The sequence below is a fragment of the Emys orbicularis genome, chromosome 14 (assembly GCF_028017835.1).
Source record: "Emys orbicularis isolate rEmyOrb1 chromosome 14, rEmyOrb1.hap1, whole genome shotgun sequence".
In the NCBI taxonomy this organism is placed as follows: Eukaryota; Metazoa; Chordata; order Testudines; family Emydidae; genus Emys; species Emys orbicularis.
Genome location: NC_088696.1, coordinates 33,203,935 through 33,219,662, shown reverse-complemented (window position 1 = coordinate 33,219,662; position 15,728 = coordinate 33,203,935). Strand labels below are relative to the sequence as shown.

At 42.7% G+C, this 15,728-nt stretch overlaps 1 protein-coding gene across 1 annotated transcript in view; it reads right to left on the bottom strand.

Moving 5' to 3' along the window:
* LOC135889032 (galanin receptor type 1-like) overlaps positions 1–13,335 on the bottom strand; it is a 33,384-nt gene extending 20,049 nt beyond the window's left edge. Inside the window, exons 1-2 of the mRNA XM_065416848.1 lie at positions 12,634–13,335; positions 10,720–10,785 (exon numbers count right to left, since the gene is read on the bottom strand). Of these exons, the coding sequence (XP_065272920.1) occupies positions 10,720–10,785; positions 12,634–13,335 (768 nt within the window). The remainder of the gene's footprint in view (positions 1–10,719; positions 10,786–12,633) is intronic.
* Between the last annotated feature and the right edge of the window lie 2,393 nt (positions 13,336–15,728).

The following is a 15,728-nucleotide window of genomic DNA, read 5'->3' as shown; positions in this document are numbered from 1 at the left end:
TAATGGCATTCGCTAGGCAGGGGACATGGGTTACAAAGCCCAGTGAGTTGAGAGAGGTGGAGGGGATAGGTATTTGTACCTGATGGTGTGGGCCCTGCTTAAGGGCCATAGGCACCACTTGACCCTGCCTCTCTCCACTGTGTAATAAGAGTTAATTTAGACTCAATTGAGAGGCTTGTGACACGCTGCAGAGCTGAAATCACGGATAGCCAGGTCTGAGTATTAGACCTGCTGTGGGACAGTGTCTCTGATGCAAGAGACTGCCCCGTGTACACCAGCAGTGAGGCTTCCCCACTAAAAGCTGAAATCACTGAGAGCTGTGAAGTGGGGCGCCCTGAAGACATCTCGGCGAGCGGCCAGCAGGGTGGCTGATGGAGAGGCGTGGCAATGTGCCAGCAGGGCATCTGGCGGAGAGGGCCAGAGCAGAGCCCTGCAGAGAGGTGTGATTGGCTGGCAGAAAGGGGCAGCGAGCGAGTGCCTGAGCAGCGGAGCGTGTAAGGTACCGCCTTACCCCCACCCAGGGTGGGAGGTGAACTCTGCAGCTGCACCTCAGAACTCTGGCTCTGCACTGACCAAGGACAGCAACTGTGAGTGGGGTGCAGCGAAGGGACGGGAACATTAAAGGGACTTTTGGGTTGCTGGACTTAAGAACCTGATGGGAAAAGGATACTGCCCAACTTACTTGTCTTTTGCTCGTGGTTTATGTTTATGAACCCTGTTTGGGGTGTTTTCCCAAATTAATGCTGAGTTAGTTCCCTCCTTTTATTAAAAGTTTTTTGCTACACTCAGACTCTGTGCTTGTGAGAGGGGCAGTATTGCCTCTTAGAGGCGCCCAGGGGGTCACAAGCCCAAGTCACAAGGTGAGAGCTCGAGCTGGTTTCGTGTTGAATTGTTGAAAAGGAACCTCTAGATACTGAACCTGGCCCTTGTTGCTGCTGGCTCCACCTGGAAGACGGATTACAGCTCTGAATGGGAAGCCCAGTGATCCCTGTGGCATGCCCAATCCAGGCATTGCCCGCTCTGAGAACGTGAGGTCACCTTAGTAGGGTTTTTGGGGTTTTTTTACAACTAAACCTAGTCATAGTTTCTGCACCTCACCCTTTGTTTTTAACCTTGCCTTTCCTCTCACTACTAGTAGATAACTGATAGGGACTTAGCACAACCTCCATTTCTCTTTTGCTGATTTGCATGGTTTCCATAGGCCTTCCCACCCAGCTCAATCTCAGTATTTTCGATTCAAGGTGTTTCAGTAAACAGTTTGCCTTCAGCTGTACACCCTGAACATCAAAGTGAATTGAAAGAGTGCTCACAAATATTACATTTGAAAACTCCTGTCTCAATTACTTCATGATTTGATGAGTGGGAGCATGCACTAATCATTTTGGAAGCTAAATGGAATAGAGGATGATGAACAAGCTTTGTACAATAAAGATCCATTTGTTATTCAGAGTACTTCATATTATGTATAGCTCTCTAGTACATTGAAATAAATTATTCTAGCTCTTTTGAATATTAGGAGTGGGCAAAAATGCTGTATGAACAGTATACATCAGAGACCCTTCAATGAGGCAAATAAAGCATAAATCTAGAGACAGAGAGGGCTTGCATCAAAGCTGCCCTCAAGTATGCAGCAATTTTAGTTTTAGTTTTCAAATGATCTCAAGGAATCTAAAAATAAACCTGTCAAGGTTCCTTCCCCACTCTGAACTTTAGAGTACAGATATGGGGACCTGCATGTGAACCCCTAAACTGAATTACCAGCTTAGATCTGGTTTTGCTGCCACCACTCCCAAGTACTAACTCCCTTCTCTGTGTAGCCTTGAGAGACTTCTTCGCCAATTTCCCAGTGAACACCGATCCAAACCCTTGGATCTTAACACAAGGAGAATTTAACCATCCCCCCTCCTTTCCCCCACCAATTCCTGGTGAGTCCAGATCCAATCCCCTTGGATCTTAAAACAAGGAAAAATCAATCAGGTTCTTAAAAAGAAGGTTTTTAATTAAAGAAAGAAAGGTAAAAATCATCTCTGTAAAATCAGGATGGAAAATAACTTTACAGGGTAATCAGATTCAAAGAGCCCAGAGGAACCCCCTTTAGCCTTAAGTTCAAAGTTACAGCAAACAGAGGTAAACCCTCTAGCAAAAGGGACATTTACAAGTTGAGAAAACAAAGATAAACCTAACACGCCTTGCCTGGCTGTTACTTACAAGTTTGAAATATGAGAGGCTTGTTCAGAAAGATTTGGAGAGCATGGATTGATGTCTGGTCCCTTTTAGTCCCAAGAGCAAACAACCCCCAAAACAAAGAGCACAAACAAAAGCCTTCCCCCCACCAAGATTTGAAAGTATCTTGTCCCCTTATTGGTCCTTTGGGTCAGGTGTCAGCCAGGTTACCTGAGCTTCTTAACCCTTTACAGGTAAAAGGATTTTGGTGTCTCTGGTCAGGAGGGATTTTATAGTATTGTACATAGGAGGGCTGTTACCCTTCCCTTTATAGTTATGACAAAACCCTAACTATATAACTAATGCACATTTGCCACTGTGCACAGCTTTGCCCGAATATCAGGTACTATTCCTCCCCTATGATGCAGATTGCACATAATAGGCAAGATGTCAAAGAAGAGAATCAATTCAAACAGCAGCAGTGAAGGAGCAGACACAAGAAAACCACGGAACTCCACACATGACAAAGTAATGGAGGAAGAACTCAGGAAAGGTGGCAAAACAGCAGATGTAGAATCTGTAGAACAGAAAGATGTGGGATGAGCAACAAACATTTAGCAATATTGACTGTGCCAGAAAGTTTCTAAAGAAAAAAGCAGAATTTTTCTAAAGGACACTGATATATACTGCTACAACCATCTGCATTGTTTAAGTGATAGTGGAGGGAAAAGGCTGGTCTGCACTGATATAAGTGTCCAGCACTATTACTGTGCTTCACAACTGATATCAACTTAAATCCATTATTACATAAGAAGGGTGTTTATCAAGTTGGTGTAAAAAAAAATTAAGAAAGTCAAGTATTCACTTGCCTATTTGAAGAATATAAGCAGCATGTTATGAATAGCCATTTTACAGTTGTTTAATGTCTCTATTAATAATTACCCCATATCAAACACCTTCTTCCATTCTCATTTGTGTACATTTGCTCCATCCGGATTTAGATATTGATCTGAATTTCACTGGCAAGGCCCAGCTGAGATCTTAGGCCAAATCTCAACTCTCTTCTGATCTTTCCAGTCGTTTGGATACAGACCCAAGTTTAACAACTCAGGACCCAGCCTTTGGGTAGCTTTGAAGCGTTCCCCTCCTGCACATATTCATGCACATGAACTTCTTAAGTCAAATTGGGGGCTGATCCTTTGTTAGAGATGGAGGCAGCTATCCCCCCCTAAACCTCTTCTCCTTGCTCTCATTGCCTTCTTTTCAGGGATGATGGACACAAATTCCACTTAGGTCACCGACAGCTGCAGATATTTTCAGGGTGCTAGATAATGCCCCTGAAAAGCATGGAAAGGAGTCTCTGACCCAGCACTGAGCTCTTGGCAGCAACCACTGGAGTTCCATTGGTCAGTGCTCTGAGTGGTGTCCCTCGGCATCCACTTCTCCCCTTACATCCCTACGGCTTATCTTCCTTAGTGTGCTTTTATAGTGTGTTGGCTGTATCCTGCCCTCAGTGTGTTCCTAATCTGAAAGAATATTACCTATGGAATCCACAGTGTTAAACATCTCATTTTGGTAAACTATTGGAATTTGACACTTACCAATGAGTTTTGTTTTAAACAGTAATTCAGGTGAAGATTTGTCCTAGTAAACATTGCAAGGTTTTAGGCCTGCTCCTGAAGCCCTTACTCATGTCTAGACTCACTGAGGTTTGTGAGACTTGCATGAGTAAAGGTTCACAAAGCCAACCCTTTGTTTTCCCACAAAATCAAAAGGGAAGGTTGGATTTTTAAAATTATTTATTTTATTTTATTTTATTTTATTTTTTCTGGTTCTGCACAAGGGAGGAAAAAACATTGAGCAAAACCATTCTAGCTAATATTGGCTGAAATTACGGTAGTGAGGCAGCAAGGCAGAAGGGAGTTGAGAGTGTTGGTTGGAGTTAAGATGACTGCACTTTGTTTTCCATCTCAATGTGCTAATGGAAGATGAAAATCAAGTCTAGTAATATGTACATAAAACTGTCACCTCATTCAAAGAGACCATGTTATTATGCTAATTTTACATTTGATAAATCAAGGCAATTAGGCTTTCATCACTGTGAAATTATAAGCATATTTTATAAAACTAGAGGTTCTGCAGCTTCCAAATTATACTTAGACTTTCAGACCTGCAGCAAGCAGCTTTGTGCAGACAGCCTGAAACAAAATAGTAAAGTGAAAGCTGTTCATTTTTTAGAGTTGTTGCTTTTTTTTTTTGCTAAGACCAGGTTTGTAATAAATCCACTTGTCGCTCTACCAGACCAATTAGTTATATAAGAGGGAAGCTAGTTTAATAAAAACTACAAGAAGTAATTCAATTTCTATCAAGGCCTTTTGTGAAGTGTTCTTTGCAATACCTACTGTGCCAGTGGCTGACACTCTACATGTTTTAAATACATTTTGAAAGAACATGCAGGAATTGAGAACACCTGAGAGAATTGCCTAGTATCGACTGCTTATAAGGGGATAAGAGAAATGGCTGAATCAAAACGGGAAAGAAAATGACAATCCAATCCTGCTTGTGAAAAGAAGGGAGATGTGAGAGCACTTGCTGAGTGAAAAGTACCAAAATGAGAAAGTAAAAGGTGTCATACCACAAGACTGGACTCACATTGAAGAGTAAGTCTGATTTCATGTTAAGTACTAATAGCATAAAAATGGGTGATCACTTTGTGACACTTTCTCAAGATGCCCAGGACTGTGTGTCACTGTTTCCACCCTCTCCTCCCCCCGCGCACACACACCATAGTGAGAGAGAGACTTGCTGGTGCTTAACTGGATGTCAGCTCCCTGACACTTTCAGTCTGTTAGCCACCTAAACAATCTCCTCAGGAATCTGCCAGCCCTTCCTTTGCCTTGCAGGTTAACACTTGTTGTGCCCCAGTCCTCAAGCACCTCTGAAGTGTCCCCTGTAATGTTCAGCCCCTGTCACTGGACACGCACAGAAGCTATCAGGTTCGCTATTTCCAAGGGAATAGAACACACGCAGTTTGATTGGTACAATTCGGGATCAGGTCCTTTATAACATCACAGCACTGACATACAATTAGTAACCAACCATAAGTTTATTATCAAAGGGTAAGTTTTAAGAGATATTGAGTAGGGCTAATAGTGGCAACAGAAATAATTACATCTGAAACAAAAGCAAAACATGCTTCTTAGCGTCTCAATTTAACTTTGTCAGGCTAAAATCCTCGTCTAAAGTAGTTTCTCACCTAAAGCGATCTTCCATCATCACAAACCCACCTGGCTGGGATCCAGTGTTCATGGATACAAAAGCACTGTCCTTTTTGCTTCCTCAGTGATGGATTACCAAGAAGATGTATATTGCAATCACACCGCGACTTTCTATAGCAGGAGCTACTGCTGCCACTCTATGGTATGGCACACGTTTTTAGAATGAGAAGTTACCACACTTGTGTGCATAGCTGAGCATTTTACATACCCTATCACTGCTATTTGTTCCACTCTTCACACTACATGTAGTTTAATCAGTCACTGTTTGAAACTTCAGAATAACCAGCCTTATTAGGTCCTATGAGCCTTTTCAAATTGCCATGATAGCATGGCAAATGGAACCCCTGTGGACAAAATGTAAGAAAGCAGAGGAGAGAGGAATAGGATAAAAAGGGTATTGGCAAGGTGATTTGTATATTTCCTAGGCATCCACTGAATAGCATCTGTTTACTCATGTTTCTGATTCAGCTTTCAGAGCTATGACTGAAGAGTGGAGCAGTAAATTTAGGATAAGGAGAAGAGACTCATGGTCAGAGTGAAAGAAAAGGAGTCTTTTAGCTTTTAAATAGTGGAACTATACCTCAAGTCAGAAACTTGTCCAGTCACTGTTACAGTAGCCACCATAGTTCACTTTTGTAAGTAAGAAGGTTCTTGACTACTTAGACAGGACTGGCTATAAAAGCACTATTAAAACAAACACTTAATTCTAAGATAGAATGGATAATAAAATGCAGTTAGCAGTATACAGGCTATTTCTAATAGTGGGAAAACAGCTTGCATCTGAAATGAGCAATTTACTTTAATGCAGCTATTAAAAGCTAATGGGGGGGGGGGCAAAGATCCCAAAGAAAATTATTCTAATATAGTTACTGATCTTCCTTAGCTTCACTTTAGGAAGATTAAGATCATTACCAACCAGTAGGGACACAGAATTCCCAGGAAACTGGTTGTGTATATTACAGTACTTCTACAGGATAAGTTTATGTCATTTTATACTCAGCATTACATTTTCAAACCTGGATGCAGTTGGTACCCCTTCAAGTCTGCACAATTTCACACATAACAGGGGTAAATGTCTACACAAGTAAGTTAATTCGACTTGGATTGTAAACTGTTTGGGGTAGGGAGCATGTACGTTCAGCACCTAGCTACACTGGGGCCCCTAGGCAAAAGCGCAGTTTAAATAAACACCACATATACGTAACACTGACTTGATACAAGCTTTTTCCAATTCTCAGTCTCTTTGGGCTGTGAACAGTCAGCACCTTTCCTCCTGCAAGGTGGAGGTCTATCCCTTCATACCCAGTATTCCTCCTTGACAATGGGCAGGAGATAAGCCATGGGTCTTAAGTTTTTGCTCAGATAATTCATGCAGTTTCATATCAAGAAGGAGCAAACCACAAACCTAAATCAGTGTAACTGGAGAAATCTCTCACCGCAGATGGGAGAGTGGCAATTGCTCAGTTTGCGATAGGATGTGATACAATTTAATGCCAATCCATTATGTGAAAGGAAATAGGTTGAACCATGGAGTTACACTAAGGAAGAATTTGACCTCTGATGTCCAGTCACGGCAGGCCAGAAAGTTCAGTCTTTCAGCACTTAAACCAACGTAGCTGAACACAGGTAAGATAATGGGGGTGCTCTATTAAGTAGAAAGAGTTGTTTTCTAATCATGGACCAGCGTTGTCCAGTGCACATACAGTACCCAAACAGATTGAAGTTTCCCTGAAGTGAGTTTGCTACTGAACACAAAATATGGAAAACAGTAGCTATATATAATGGAAATAATAAGTGATACATATAGTTAAATGAAAATGGTTATGATGGTTGTGTATTAAAGCCCCAACTCAACAATTTATTCACATAAAAGACTGGCAGAATCTCTGCAATAGCTTCAAATTATGTACTGGTGGGACAGTGACTGGTTTTGTTTGAATCAGTAGAAATGCTGAGCTACGGGTCTAAAACTCAACTAGAATGTTGTTTTAAGCCTTCATAAACTTTGAGTTTCCACTATAATTATACCAGTGGCATAAAATGATGTAGAGGCAATATGATATTTTCTGTCTTATTCTCTATCCCTTTCTTAATGATTCCCAACATTCTGTTCGCTTCTCTGACTGCCGCTGCACATTGAGTGGATGATTTCAGAGAACTATCCATGACTCCAAGATCTCTTTCTTGAGTGGTAACAGCTAATTTAGACCCCATCATTTTATATGCAATGCCACACACTCAGATTTCTCATTGACTGACATTGGCAGCACTAATTCAGGTAAAGGGTGCTTTTATAGTACCGTTTGACTTGCATTTTGAGTAATTTTCCCATTATCTCCTGAACAAATGCACTAGCAACACCAGATAGCAATGTTCTTCTCTCTATTATAAGGGAGGGACTCTAAGTTTAAAAAAAAGCTAAGGTGGGGCATGACTCAAAGGTTGAGGAAAACCCTGGTGTAGACATAATGATTGCTGAGACTTCAAGCTTGTATATAAATTTATTTCTAATACAGATAATTTTGTTGATTCCTTTCTTCTCTAAAAGTGTTTAATAAAGTAAGCACTCTGTGTAAACTCAGATTGCACATTCTTTTTCAAAAAATATATCAGCAACATGTTTGTTTTAAGGGTTGCCCATCTATAAAGAAATCCTTCCACTTATTATAGGGATATTTGCCCCAATATCTAAAATCTTCCTTATTCAACGTGGCTTTGAAAGCTCTATTTTTTATTTTTGGTATTTTTGTTTGGTCAAATGCCTCACATATGCCCAATTAGTCAGTGCACTTTTAAGTAGTGAGTGATATTTCATTGGTGCTAGAATTTTGGGATAAGAGTCCAGCATACAATTATGTGAGATTGGGTTTTGCCATTTTCTGTTCTATCTGTATTTGTGATGGATTTTCTCTGTGAAATCCCTTCCTGTATCAGTCTAATGTGTGCTATAATATCTCTTGAAGTCTGGTAGCACCAAGGACGTTCCAGCTATTCTGTTTTGATTCTTGGTTTCCAGTTTGACCACAGGAATCTTTGAATAGGTATTTTTTTAAATTTCCTGACTAAATTTTTGGGAGGTGTAAAGGGAACCATGGGGAAAAAAGAGACAAGACCCTGGACAGGATATTCATTTAAAATACACAATTCTACCCGTCAAAGTCAATGGTAATGCCTACCTTTCTAAGTCTTTTTAAATAATTTTCATTAATTACTCAATATTTGATTTAATACCCCCTCACTCCACTTAAGGTGATACATTAATTACTAAATATGTAATTTTAATCATCCACTACTTTTCTGTGGTGATTTATCATTTATTGGGTATCTTCTGAAGCCCAGGAATAGTATCTGATCTGGAGTAGTTTAGTCTGTATCCTGATTCCTAACCAAAAGCTTTGATTATTTCTTGTGATACTAGCCAACTTTTATTTATATCTCGTATAAAAAGCATAAGGTCATCAGCATAATGAAATTTTGTTTTCTGTTCCCAGAACACTGATTGCCTGAATTTCTTCAATGCCCCTCAAATAATAAGAGTGATAAGGGACACCCTTGTCTTGTTTCTCTGTAGAATGGTATCAATGGAGCCTTTTTGGTATTTCCCCAAATACATGCTATAGGATTTTTGTAGATTTCAACCCACTTCTGAAAGTGTTCGCCAAAACCGTATTGCTAAACAAAAAAGGGTGTTCTACCAAGTTAAAAGCCTTTTCTGCATCCATAGTTAGAATGCAGGCATCTTTATTAGCACTCTTGGAACGCTATACCACATGTAGGAATTGTCTATGTTATTTAAGGGGCTTATTCCTTTTTAATAAAGGCAGTTTTGCTTTGATGTACTAATTTAGGCATAATTGTCTCTAATCTGGATGCTAATATTTTAGTTAAAATAGTACTATCTATGTTTAAAAAATGAGCCTGTAATATGCTTGATCTGATAAGTTCTTATTTTGTTTAGGTATCAAAACTATATCTGCTTGATAGAAGGTATTTGGTAAGCACTCTGTTGACCAGGAAGACTGAAATACATTTGCTAACAATGGAGTTACCCATGTTTTAAACATTTTATAGAATTCAATGTGAATCTATCTGGTCCAGGATTTCCCCCCGATTTTAGTGATGAGATTACCATCTTTATTTCTTCCTGTGTTGTTGGGCCATGTAGTACTACTCTTTCATTATGTGTCAGTCTGGGCATTTTAAAATCCTGCAATACATGCTCCCAGTTCTTCCATGTTTGCATATTTGCTAGTATTTCTCTCTCGGGAATATTCCACTAGCACTTTGTTAATAACCCTTGTTTTTTTGAGTATTCCATTTTTTGTCCTTCAGGCTGTTCTGGATCTTCTGTTGGAAACCAGTCTGACTAGTAATCTGCCAGATTTGTTCCCTCATTCATAAAGCCTTTGGCTGGCAAATATGAGAGCTGTCTGTATCCCCTTATTCTGATGTAAAGGCCTCCCACCTAATTTCCAGGGATATATCTTGTAGGGGATTATCCTTAATATAATTATCAATATGGGAATGCTCCTCCAAGCAGAATGGATCTCCCAGTCACTCCATCCTCAGCTTTCTGACAGGAGAACGAAGCCTGTCTCCTGCTGCTGCAACACCAGTGAATTCAGAAGGAAAGAGAGGGAGAGAGTCCTGTCAGGTCTGCAACTCTGCTGCTCCTTGCAATCCTCTCCAGGGACCCAGGGGGAGGATGGGGGCGCCCCATTCATTTCTCCTTTCAGCTTCCCAGCAAATAAAGAGAGCTTGACTCCTGCTACTGCCTTTTCAGGGAATTCCAGGAAGGAGGGAGGCAGGTGAAGCCACAGCCTTGCACTGTGTATAGCCCAGCAGTGAGGTGGCTGATCCTCCCATTCACCTACTGAAATGCAGGGCCACCCAGAGGGGGGGCAAGTGGGGCAATTTGCCCCAGGCCTCGCAGGGCCCCCCACGAGAATATAGTATTCTATAGTATTGCAACTTTTTTTTATGGAAGGGGCCCCCGAAATTGCTTTGCCCCAGGCCCCCTGAATCCTCTGGGCGGCCCTGCTGAAATGCTGACAATGTCACTCCGGTGGGTGGAGCTCTGATCTTCTCTGCTCCTGCCCCTTCCACTCTTTTCTCACCTGTGCTCCTGGACTGCCCCAGTCTAATCACAGGTATAGTATATAGAGCCATTAGTCCGTTTAAAGATCTGTCCTATGTATTACACTATATTCAGGGTATGATAGAAGTAAAGTTTATAATTAATTGCTTCCACAGACTTAAGGAAGTGTTTTTATTTTACCTTTTTCTTTGATCTCTCCGACTTCTTGGAAATGTTCTTCACTTTTTTATGAAGATGATATAAAACCTAAACAAAATAAAAAATAAACTATTCAGTGGCAGATGCCACATGCACAAATGCTATTACATGCTGTGTGTGTTTGTATATCGACTTGCAACTTGTGGAAACATTTAAGAATGAAAAGAACTGATTTGTAAAGATGTTAGATTTCAACAAAAGTCTACTTCAATGCTTTATTAAATACATTTTGAAATTTTCAGCTCCAGATTTTAACCCTTACTGTTTCTTCTAAAAGCTTGTTTCCTGGGGAAAATTATGGAAAAAAGCTAAGTTTGGACAAGGAGTTGCTCATTATACGTAAACAGCCTGATCCAAAGCTTGTTGAAGTCCATGGCAGTGTTTCCATCAGCTTCGATGGACTTTGGATCAGGTTAACTCAACTACGTTTCTACGTCCCGTCAAGATGTAACATGGTCAGTACCCCACTGTCAGTATATCCAGTCAGTATCCAGTATATTCAGTGTATCCAGTCAGTATAGGGCACTTACTGCACAACTGTTAACTGGGCACTCTGAAGTGGTAACTTGAATTTAAAGTTACTTATCTAGGTCTGGTCTACACTAGAAAATAAGATCACTTTCACTACGTTGGTCAGGGGTGTGAAAAATCCACACCCCTGAGCTGCGTTGTTAAGCCAATTTAAGTCCCCAGCAGACAGTGCTAGGCCGATAGAAGAATTCATCCATTGACCTAGCTATTGCCTCTTGGAGAGGTGGATTACCTACGCCGAGGGGAGAACCCCTCTCGTTGGCGTAGGTAGAGTCTACACTGAAGTGCTACAGCAGCTGTAGCATTTTAAGTGTAGACATACCTGTAGGTTCTGACTTCAAAGAGATGTAGGACTATAAAAAAACAAAACAAACTATTAAGAAGATAATTTCCATTCAGTGCTCTAACAGAATTTAAATTAACCTTTTAAAACACAATTACAGCACTGCTGTAACTAGGCAATTATTATATTCTGGCTATTGGAGCCAGGCGACTAACGTACCTAAATCAATTATTTATAAGAAAATCCATCTATTAAATGTCGTTCACATGCCATTTGCCAGTACACACACCATAAGCAATGAACTGGAAAGAAACCAGCATCAATTTAAGCTACCATAGGGGAAGCTAAGCACTTTATTGAAAGATGTTTGTATATTAGGGCTTTTTTTCCCTCACACACACAAGGACAGAGATTAGAGATTTCAGTATAAACACAGTAGAAGAGTTAAGTGCCTCTTTCTAATGTAAATCCTATTACTGAAATTTCAAGCATACATTTTAAAAGAAGATTTGTTATACTGGTAGAATATTCAGTTAATCTTAAAGGGACATCAACTTAAGTTGCTTTTATTGGAAGCATTACCTAATACTTTAACTTAATGGTCTGAGAAAAAGGCTCTTAACTGTATTTCCCTTTATTTGTGGGTCTCACCCAGCAACACAGGGAGGAACATTTTGCAAAAGTAGGAAAACGATTGTGAAGCTACAAGAATCAGCATTGGAGTTGGGGTGGCTGGTAAGGGATGAGTCTCCATCAATCCTGGAGAAGGCATATGCGGGGATTGTTCCAATCCCCTCACCCATCAATCCTGGGGAGGGAATAGGCAAATAAATATTTGGAGATCTGTTATGTTACCCCAATTTTGCCCACTCCCCTCTTTTCATCCCCTCCCAACCTGGTGTGGAATTGGTATCCTCAGCTTTAGGAAAGGAACAAGGAGTGGTGGGGGTTATTTCCATCCGTCGGGAACATGGGGTGGATGGATTGATCATGAGTCCTGCTGTAGGAAGTAAGGGAAACTGGCAATTTTGGAACCCCTTATAAGACCGCCACCCACCTCCCCCTCCTCTCCCTTCACCCACCTTGGCATAGCAGCAGGTAATGAGCACCAGGGGCAGCAGGTACCCCGTCACCAGGATGGTCACCTTGTAGGTTTGCTTGGCAGCTGAATCATCAGCCCACTGCTCCCAGCAGAAGGAGCTGTTGGGTGCCTGCTGGTGGCCACTCATGAGGGCCTGGTGCTGGGCCACGGGGATGGCAATGAGCAGCGACAGCAGCCAGATGATGCCCACACCCAGGGAGGCATTGCGTTTGCTGCGGATGCAGGGCGAGCGCTTGGCGTGCACCACGGCGATGTATCTGTCCACAGACATGGCCACTAGGGTGAAGATGCTGACGAGCATGGTGGCCATGGCCAGGTAATGAACCCACTTGCAGAAGAAGGCGCCGAAAACCCACTCTGGCAGGGAGTAGATGGTGGCTTGGAAGGGGACGCAGAAGAGCAGGAATGAGAAATCGGCAATGCTCAAGTTGAGGATGAAGATGTTGGTGGCGCTGCGTGAAGGGCGTCCCTCGGATCGGATTCGCCCCAGCACCACTAACACCAGTGTGTTCCCCACCATGCCCAGCAGGAAGATCAGCCCGAAGAGCACAGGCACAATCACTACCTCTGGGCCACCCCCAGACACTTGCAGCCAACACACGGGGGAGCCTGTCCAGTTAGCCCCGATGCTGCACTCAGTGCTGTTAGCCCTGGGAGACAGTACAGCCTCCTCCTCCTCCATGGAACCAGGGTAGGTACAGGGGAGAGACTGGATCCTCCGGGGTGCCTGCTAGGGACCACTCCTGGTGCCCACAGTGGCAGTCTGTCTGAGTTATTTGGTGCTCAGTGGCCCTGCTTCAAAGAGCTCTCTCCTCCTGTCTGTGCCTGGACCCTTTCTTCAGGGGATGAAGAGAATGGAGGTTCCTCCAGTTGCAGTGTTTGGGCTCCTGGGGGCTTCTTCTCTGGGGCTCTGTTCAGGCTCTGACCCAGCTCCTGGTTGCTGTTGACAGTGCAGGGGCCTCAGCAGCAGCAGCTGGCGGTGATGTGCCAGAGGCAGAGGGACTAGAGAATGGAGCACATGCCAGAGGGCTGCGGATGCACTGGGAGCTTTGAGTGCAATCCGCTCTGCTCCAGCTCCTCTGCTCCACTCCTCCTCCCCTCTCCACAGGTCGGCTGCCGCCTCCCTCCCGTCCCCAGCTGCGCTCACAGCAATGGAGCTAAGTTAACAGGGGAGCTGTCCGGGACCTGATTCCTGTAGAGGAGAAGCCCCGATCACTCCCACCCCAGCAGGCATGCACGTGAGGAAGCGGGAGGACAGCAAAGATGAGTGCTGATTTAAAGAGGCTGATCCAACCGCAGTTGCGCAGGGAAAGTCTGCATGGCTCTCCCAAAGAGTAGAGCTGGGGGGTGGGGAGCACCTGTTGCAAGGACAGGGAAAGAGGTAAGAGCAGGATTTTATAGCTATAAAACCTGGATTCTGCCAGCTATTTCTCCCCCTTCCCCCCTCCCCCCTCCCCCCCGCCGCCGCCCTTAAATTGTACTATCAAAACGGACGGGAATTACCTGATACCAGTGCACAAAATATCTGGACCTTACTGCATCCACGTGTGCAGCAAAAACCCGGAATGAGCAGCTGGCTTCTGACAGTTCTTGGATGCTCTCAAAATTCTAACGCCTAAATAGAGCATAAGTATAACTGCTCCTAGAGCAAACACATTCAGACCTCAGTGCAACAGGGTCACAAAAATCTGGTAGCTGGAAGCATAGAGCACCTTTTGTTTGGTGGACCAAATTCTGGTTCTCCATATAGGCAGTGGAATTTGTGGTAAAATTTTTTGCTCTGTCCAGTAGGATCCAACTTTGCCTGCACCCCATGGATAGTACATACAGGATCTCCTGCACAATGCAACACAGACATGCACAGACATGCTAGCACAACAGGCTCCTGCTGGAGTTAATGGCAACTTGATTTCACTGGGAGAAGGATGGGGGTCCCTTAGTTTCCAGGAGTGTTAACTGTTGCAGTTTAGAACTGACTTGCTTTTCTGGCTTGTCTCTAATAAGTTACTGAGCTCAGATTGGGAAACCTGGTGCCCCCACACTGACATGCCAGCATCACCTTCCCTTTCTGGGACAATAAGGAATTAAGTTCCCAATGACATTTAATCGGCATTACTCGGAACCAAGGAAACTTGTTCTTTATCCTTAATACCAATGGGAAGAGTCCCATCCATGAAAGCTAAGACCCAATTACATACAATGCTCATTGTACCCACTTTATTCTACAGTTGTGAAATGTGGGTACTGACAAAGCATCTAGAGCAAAAGCTGCAGCCATTTGAATGAGGCATTCTATGAATGGTAAAGCTAGATGGACTAACAAATGATGACCTCAGTAGAAGGTTGAAAGCACAGTGCATGGCTTCAGTCATTAAAACGCTCCAGTGACAGTGGTTTTGCCATGTTGCCAGAATGACCAACTGCCTAAAGTTGTTCTTTATAGAAGAATACATGGAGAGAGAGACTAGGACATCCAAGGAGACAGTGACAGAACACACTATATGTGACAATCAAGGTCCATATACCCCAAGGGGAGAATAGAAGGTTTAAAGCCCCCCTAAAAACAGTTAAACCAGCTGATTACGTACTACTTCGTTGTGTCTTTGGTAAGAAACTTTATCATGTTTAAGCATGACACAGAATCAAGATAGATGACATGGTGACGATGCCTGGCTGGTCAGTTTATGCAAAAAGTTGAATTAGTGAGTTGTAGTTAAGCTAATTTTTGTAAGTGTCTCCCTTGATATCTCCCCTACCTTATGTTTGAGCAGCCTGGTTATTACAAGCATCCAGAGATTATTGTATTACAATGGCATCTAATGGCTCCAAATGAGATCAAGACCCCATTGTGATGAATACTTTATAAACAGTGAGAAATTCTCTACCCTCAAGACCTTACCATTTAAATAGAGGGTGGGGAAACTGAGGCACAGAACTGAAGTGACTTGCCCCAAGTCACAGCCATTCAGTAGCAGAATCAGGAGTAGAACCCAAGTGTTTTGGCTCTTGTTTGGTTCCCTTACCACTATACTATGGTGCCTCACTAAGGCTTGTGAGTTTCAGCACTTACGATGT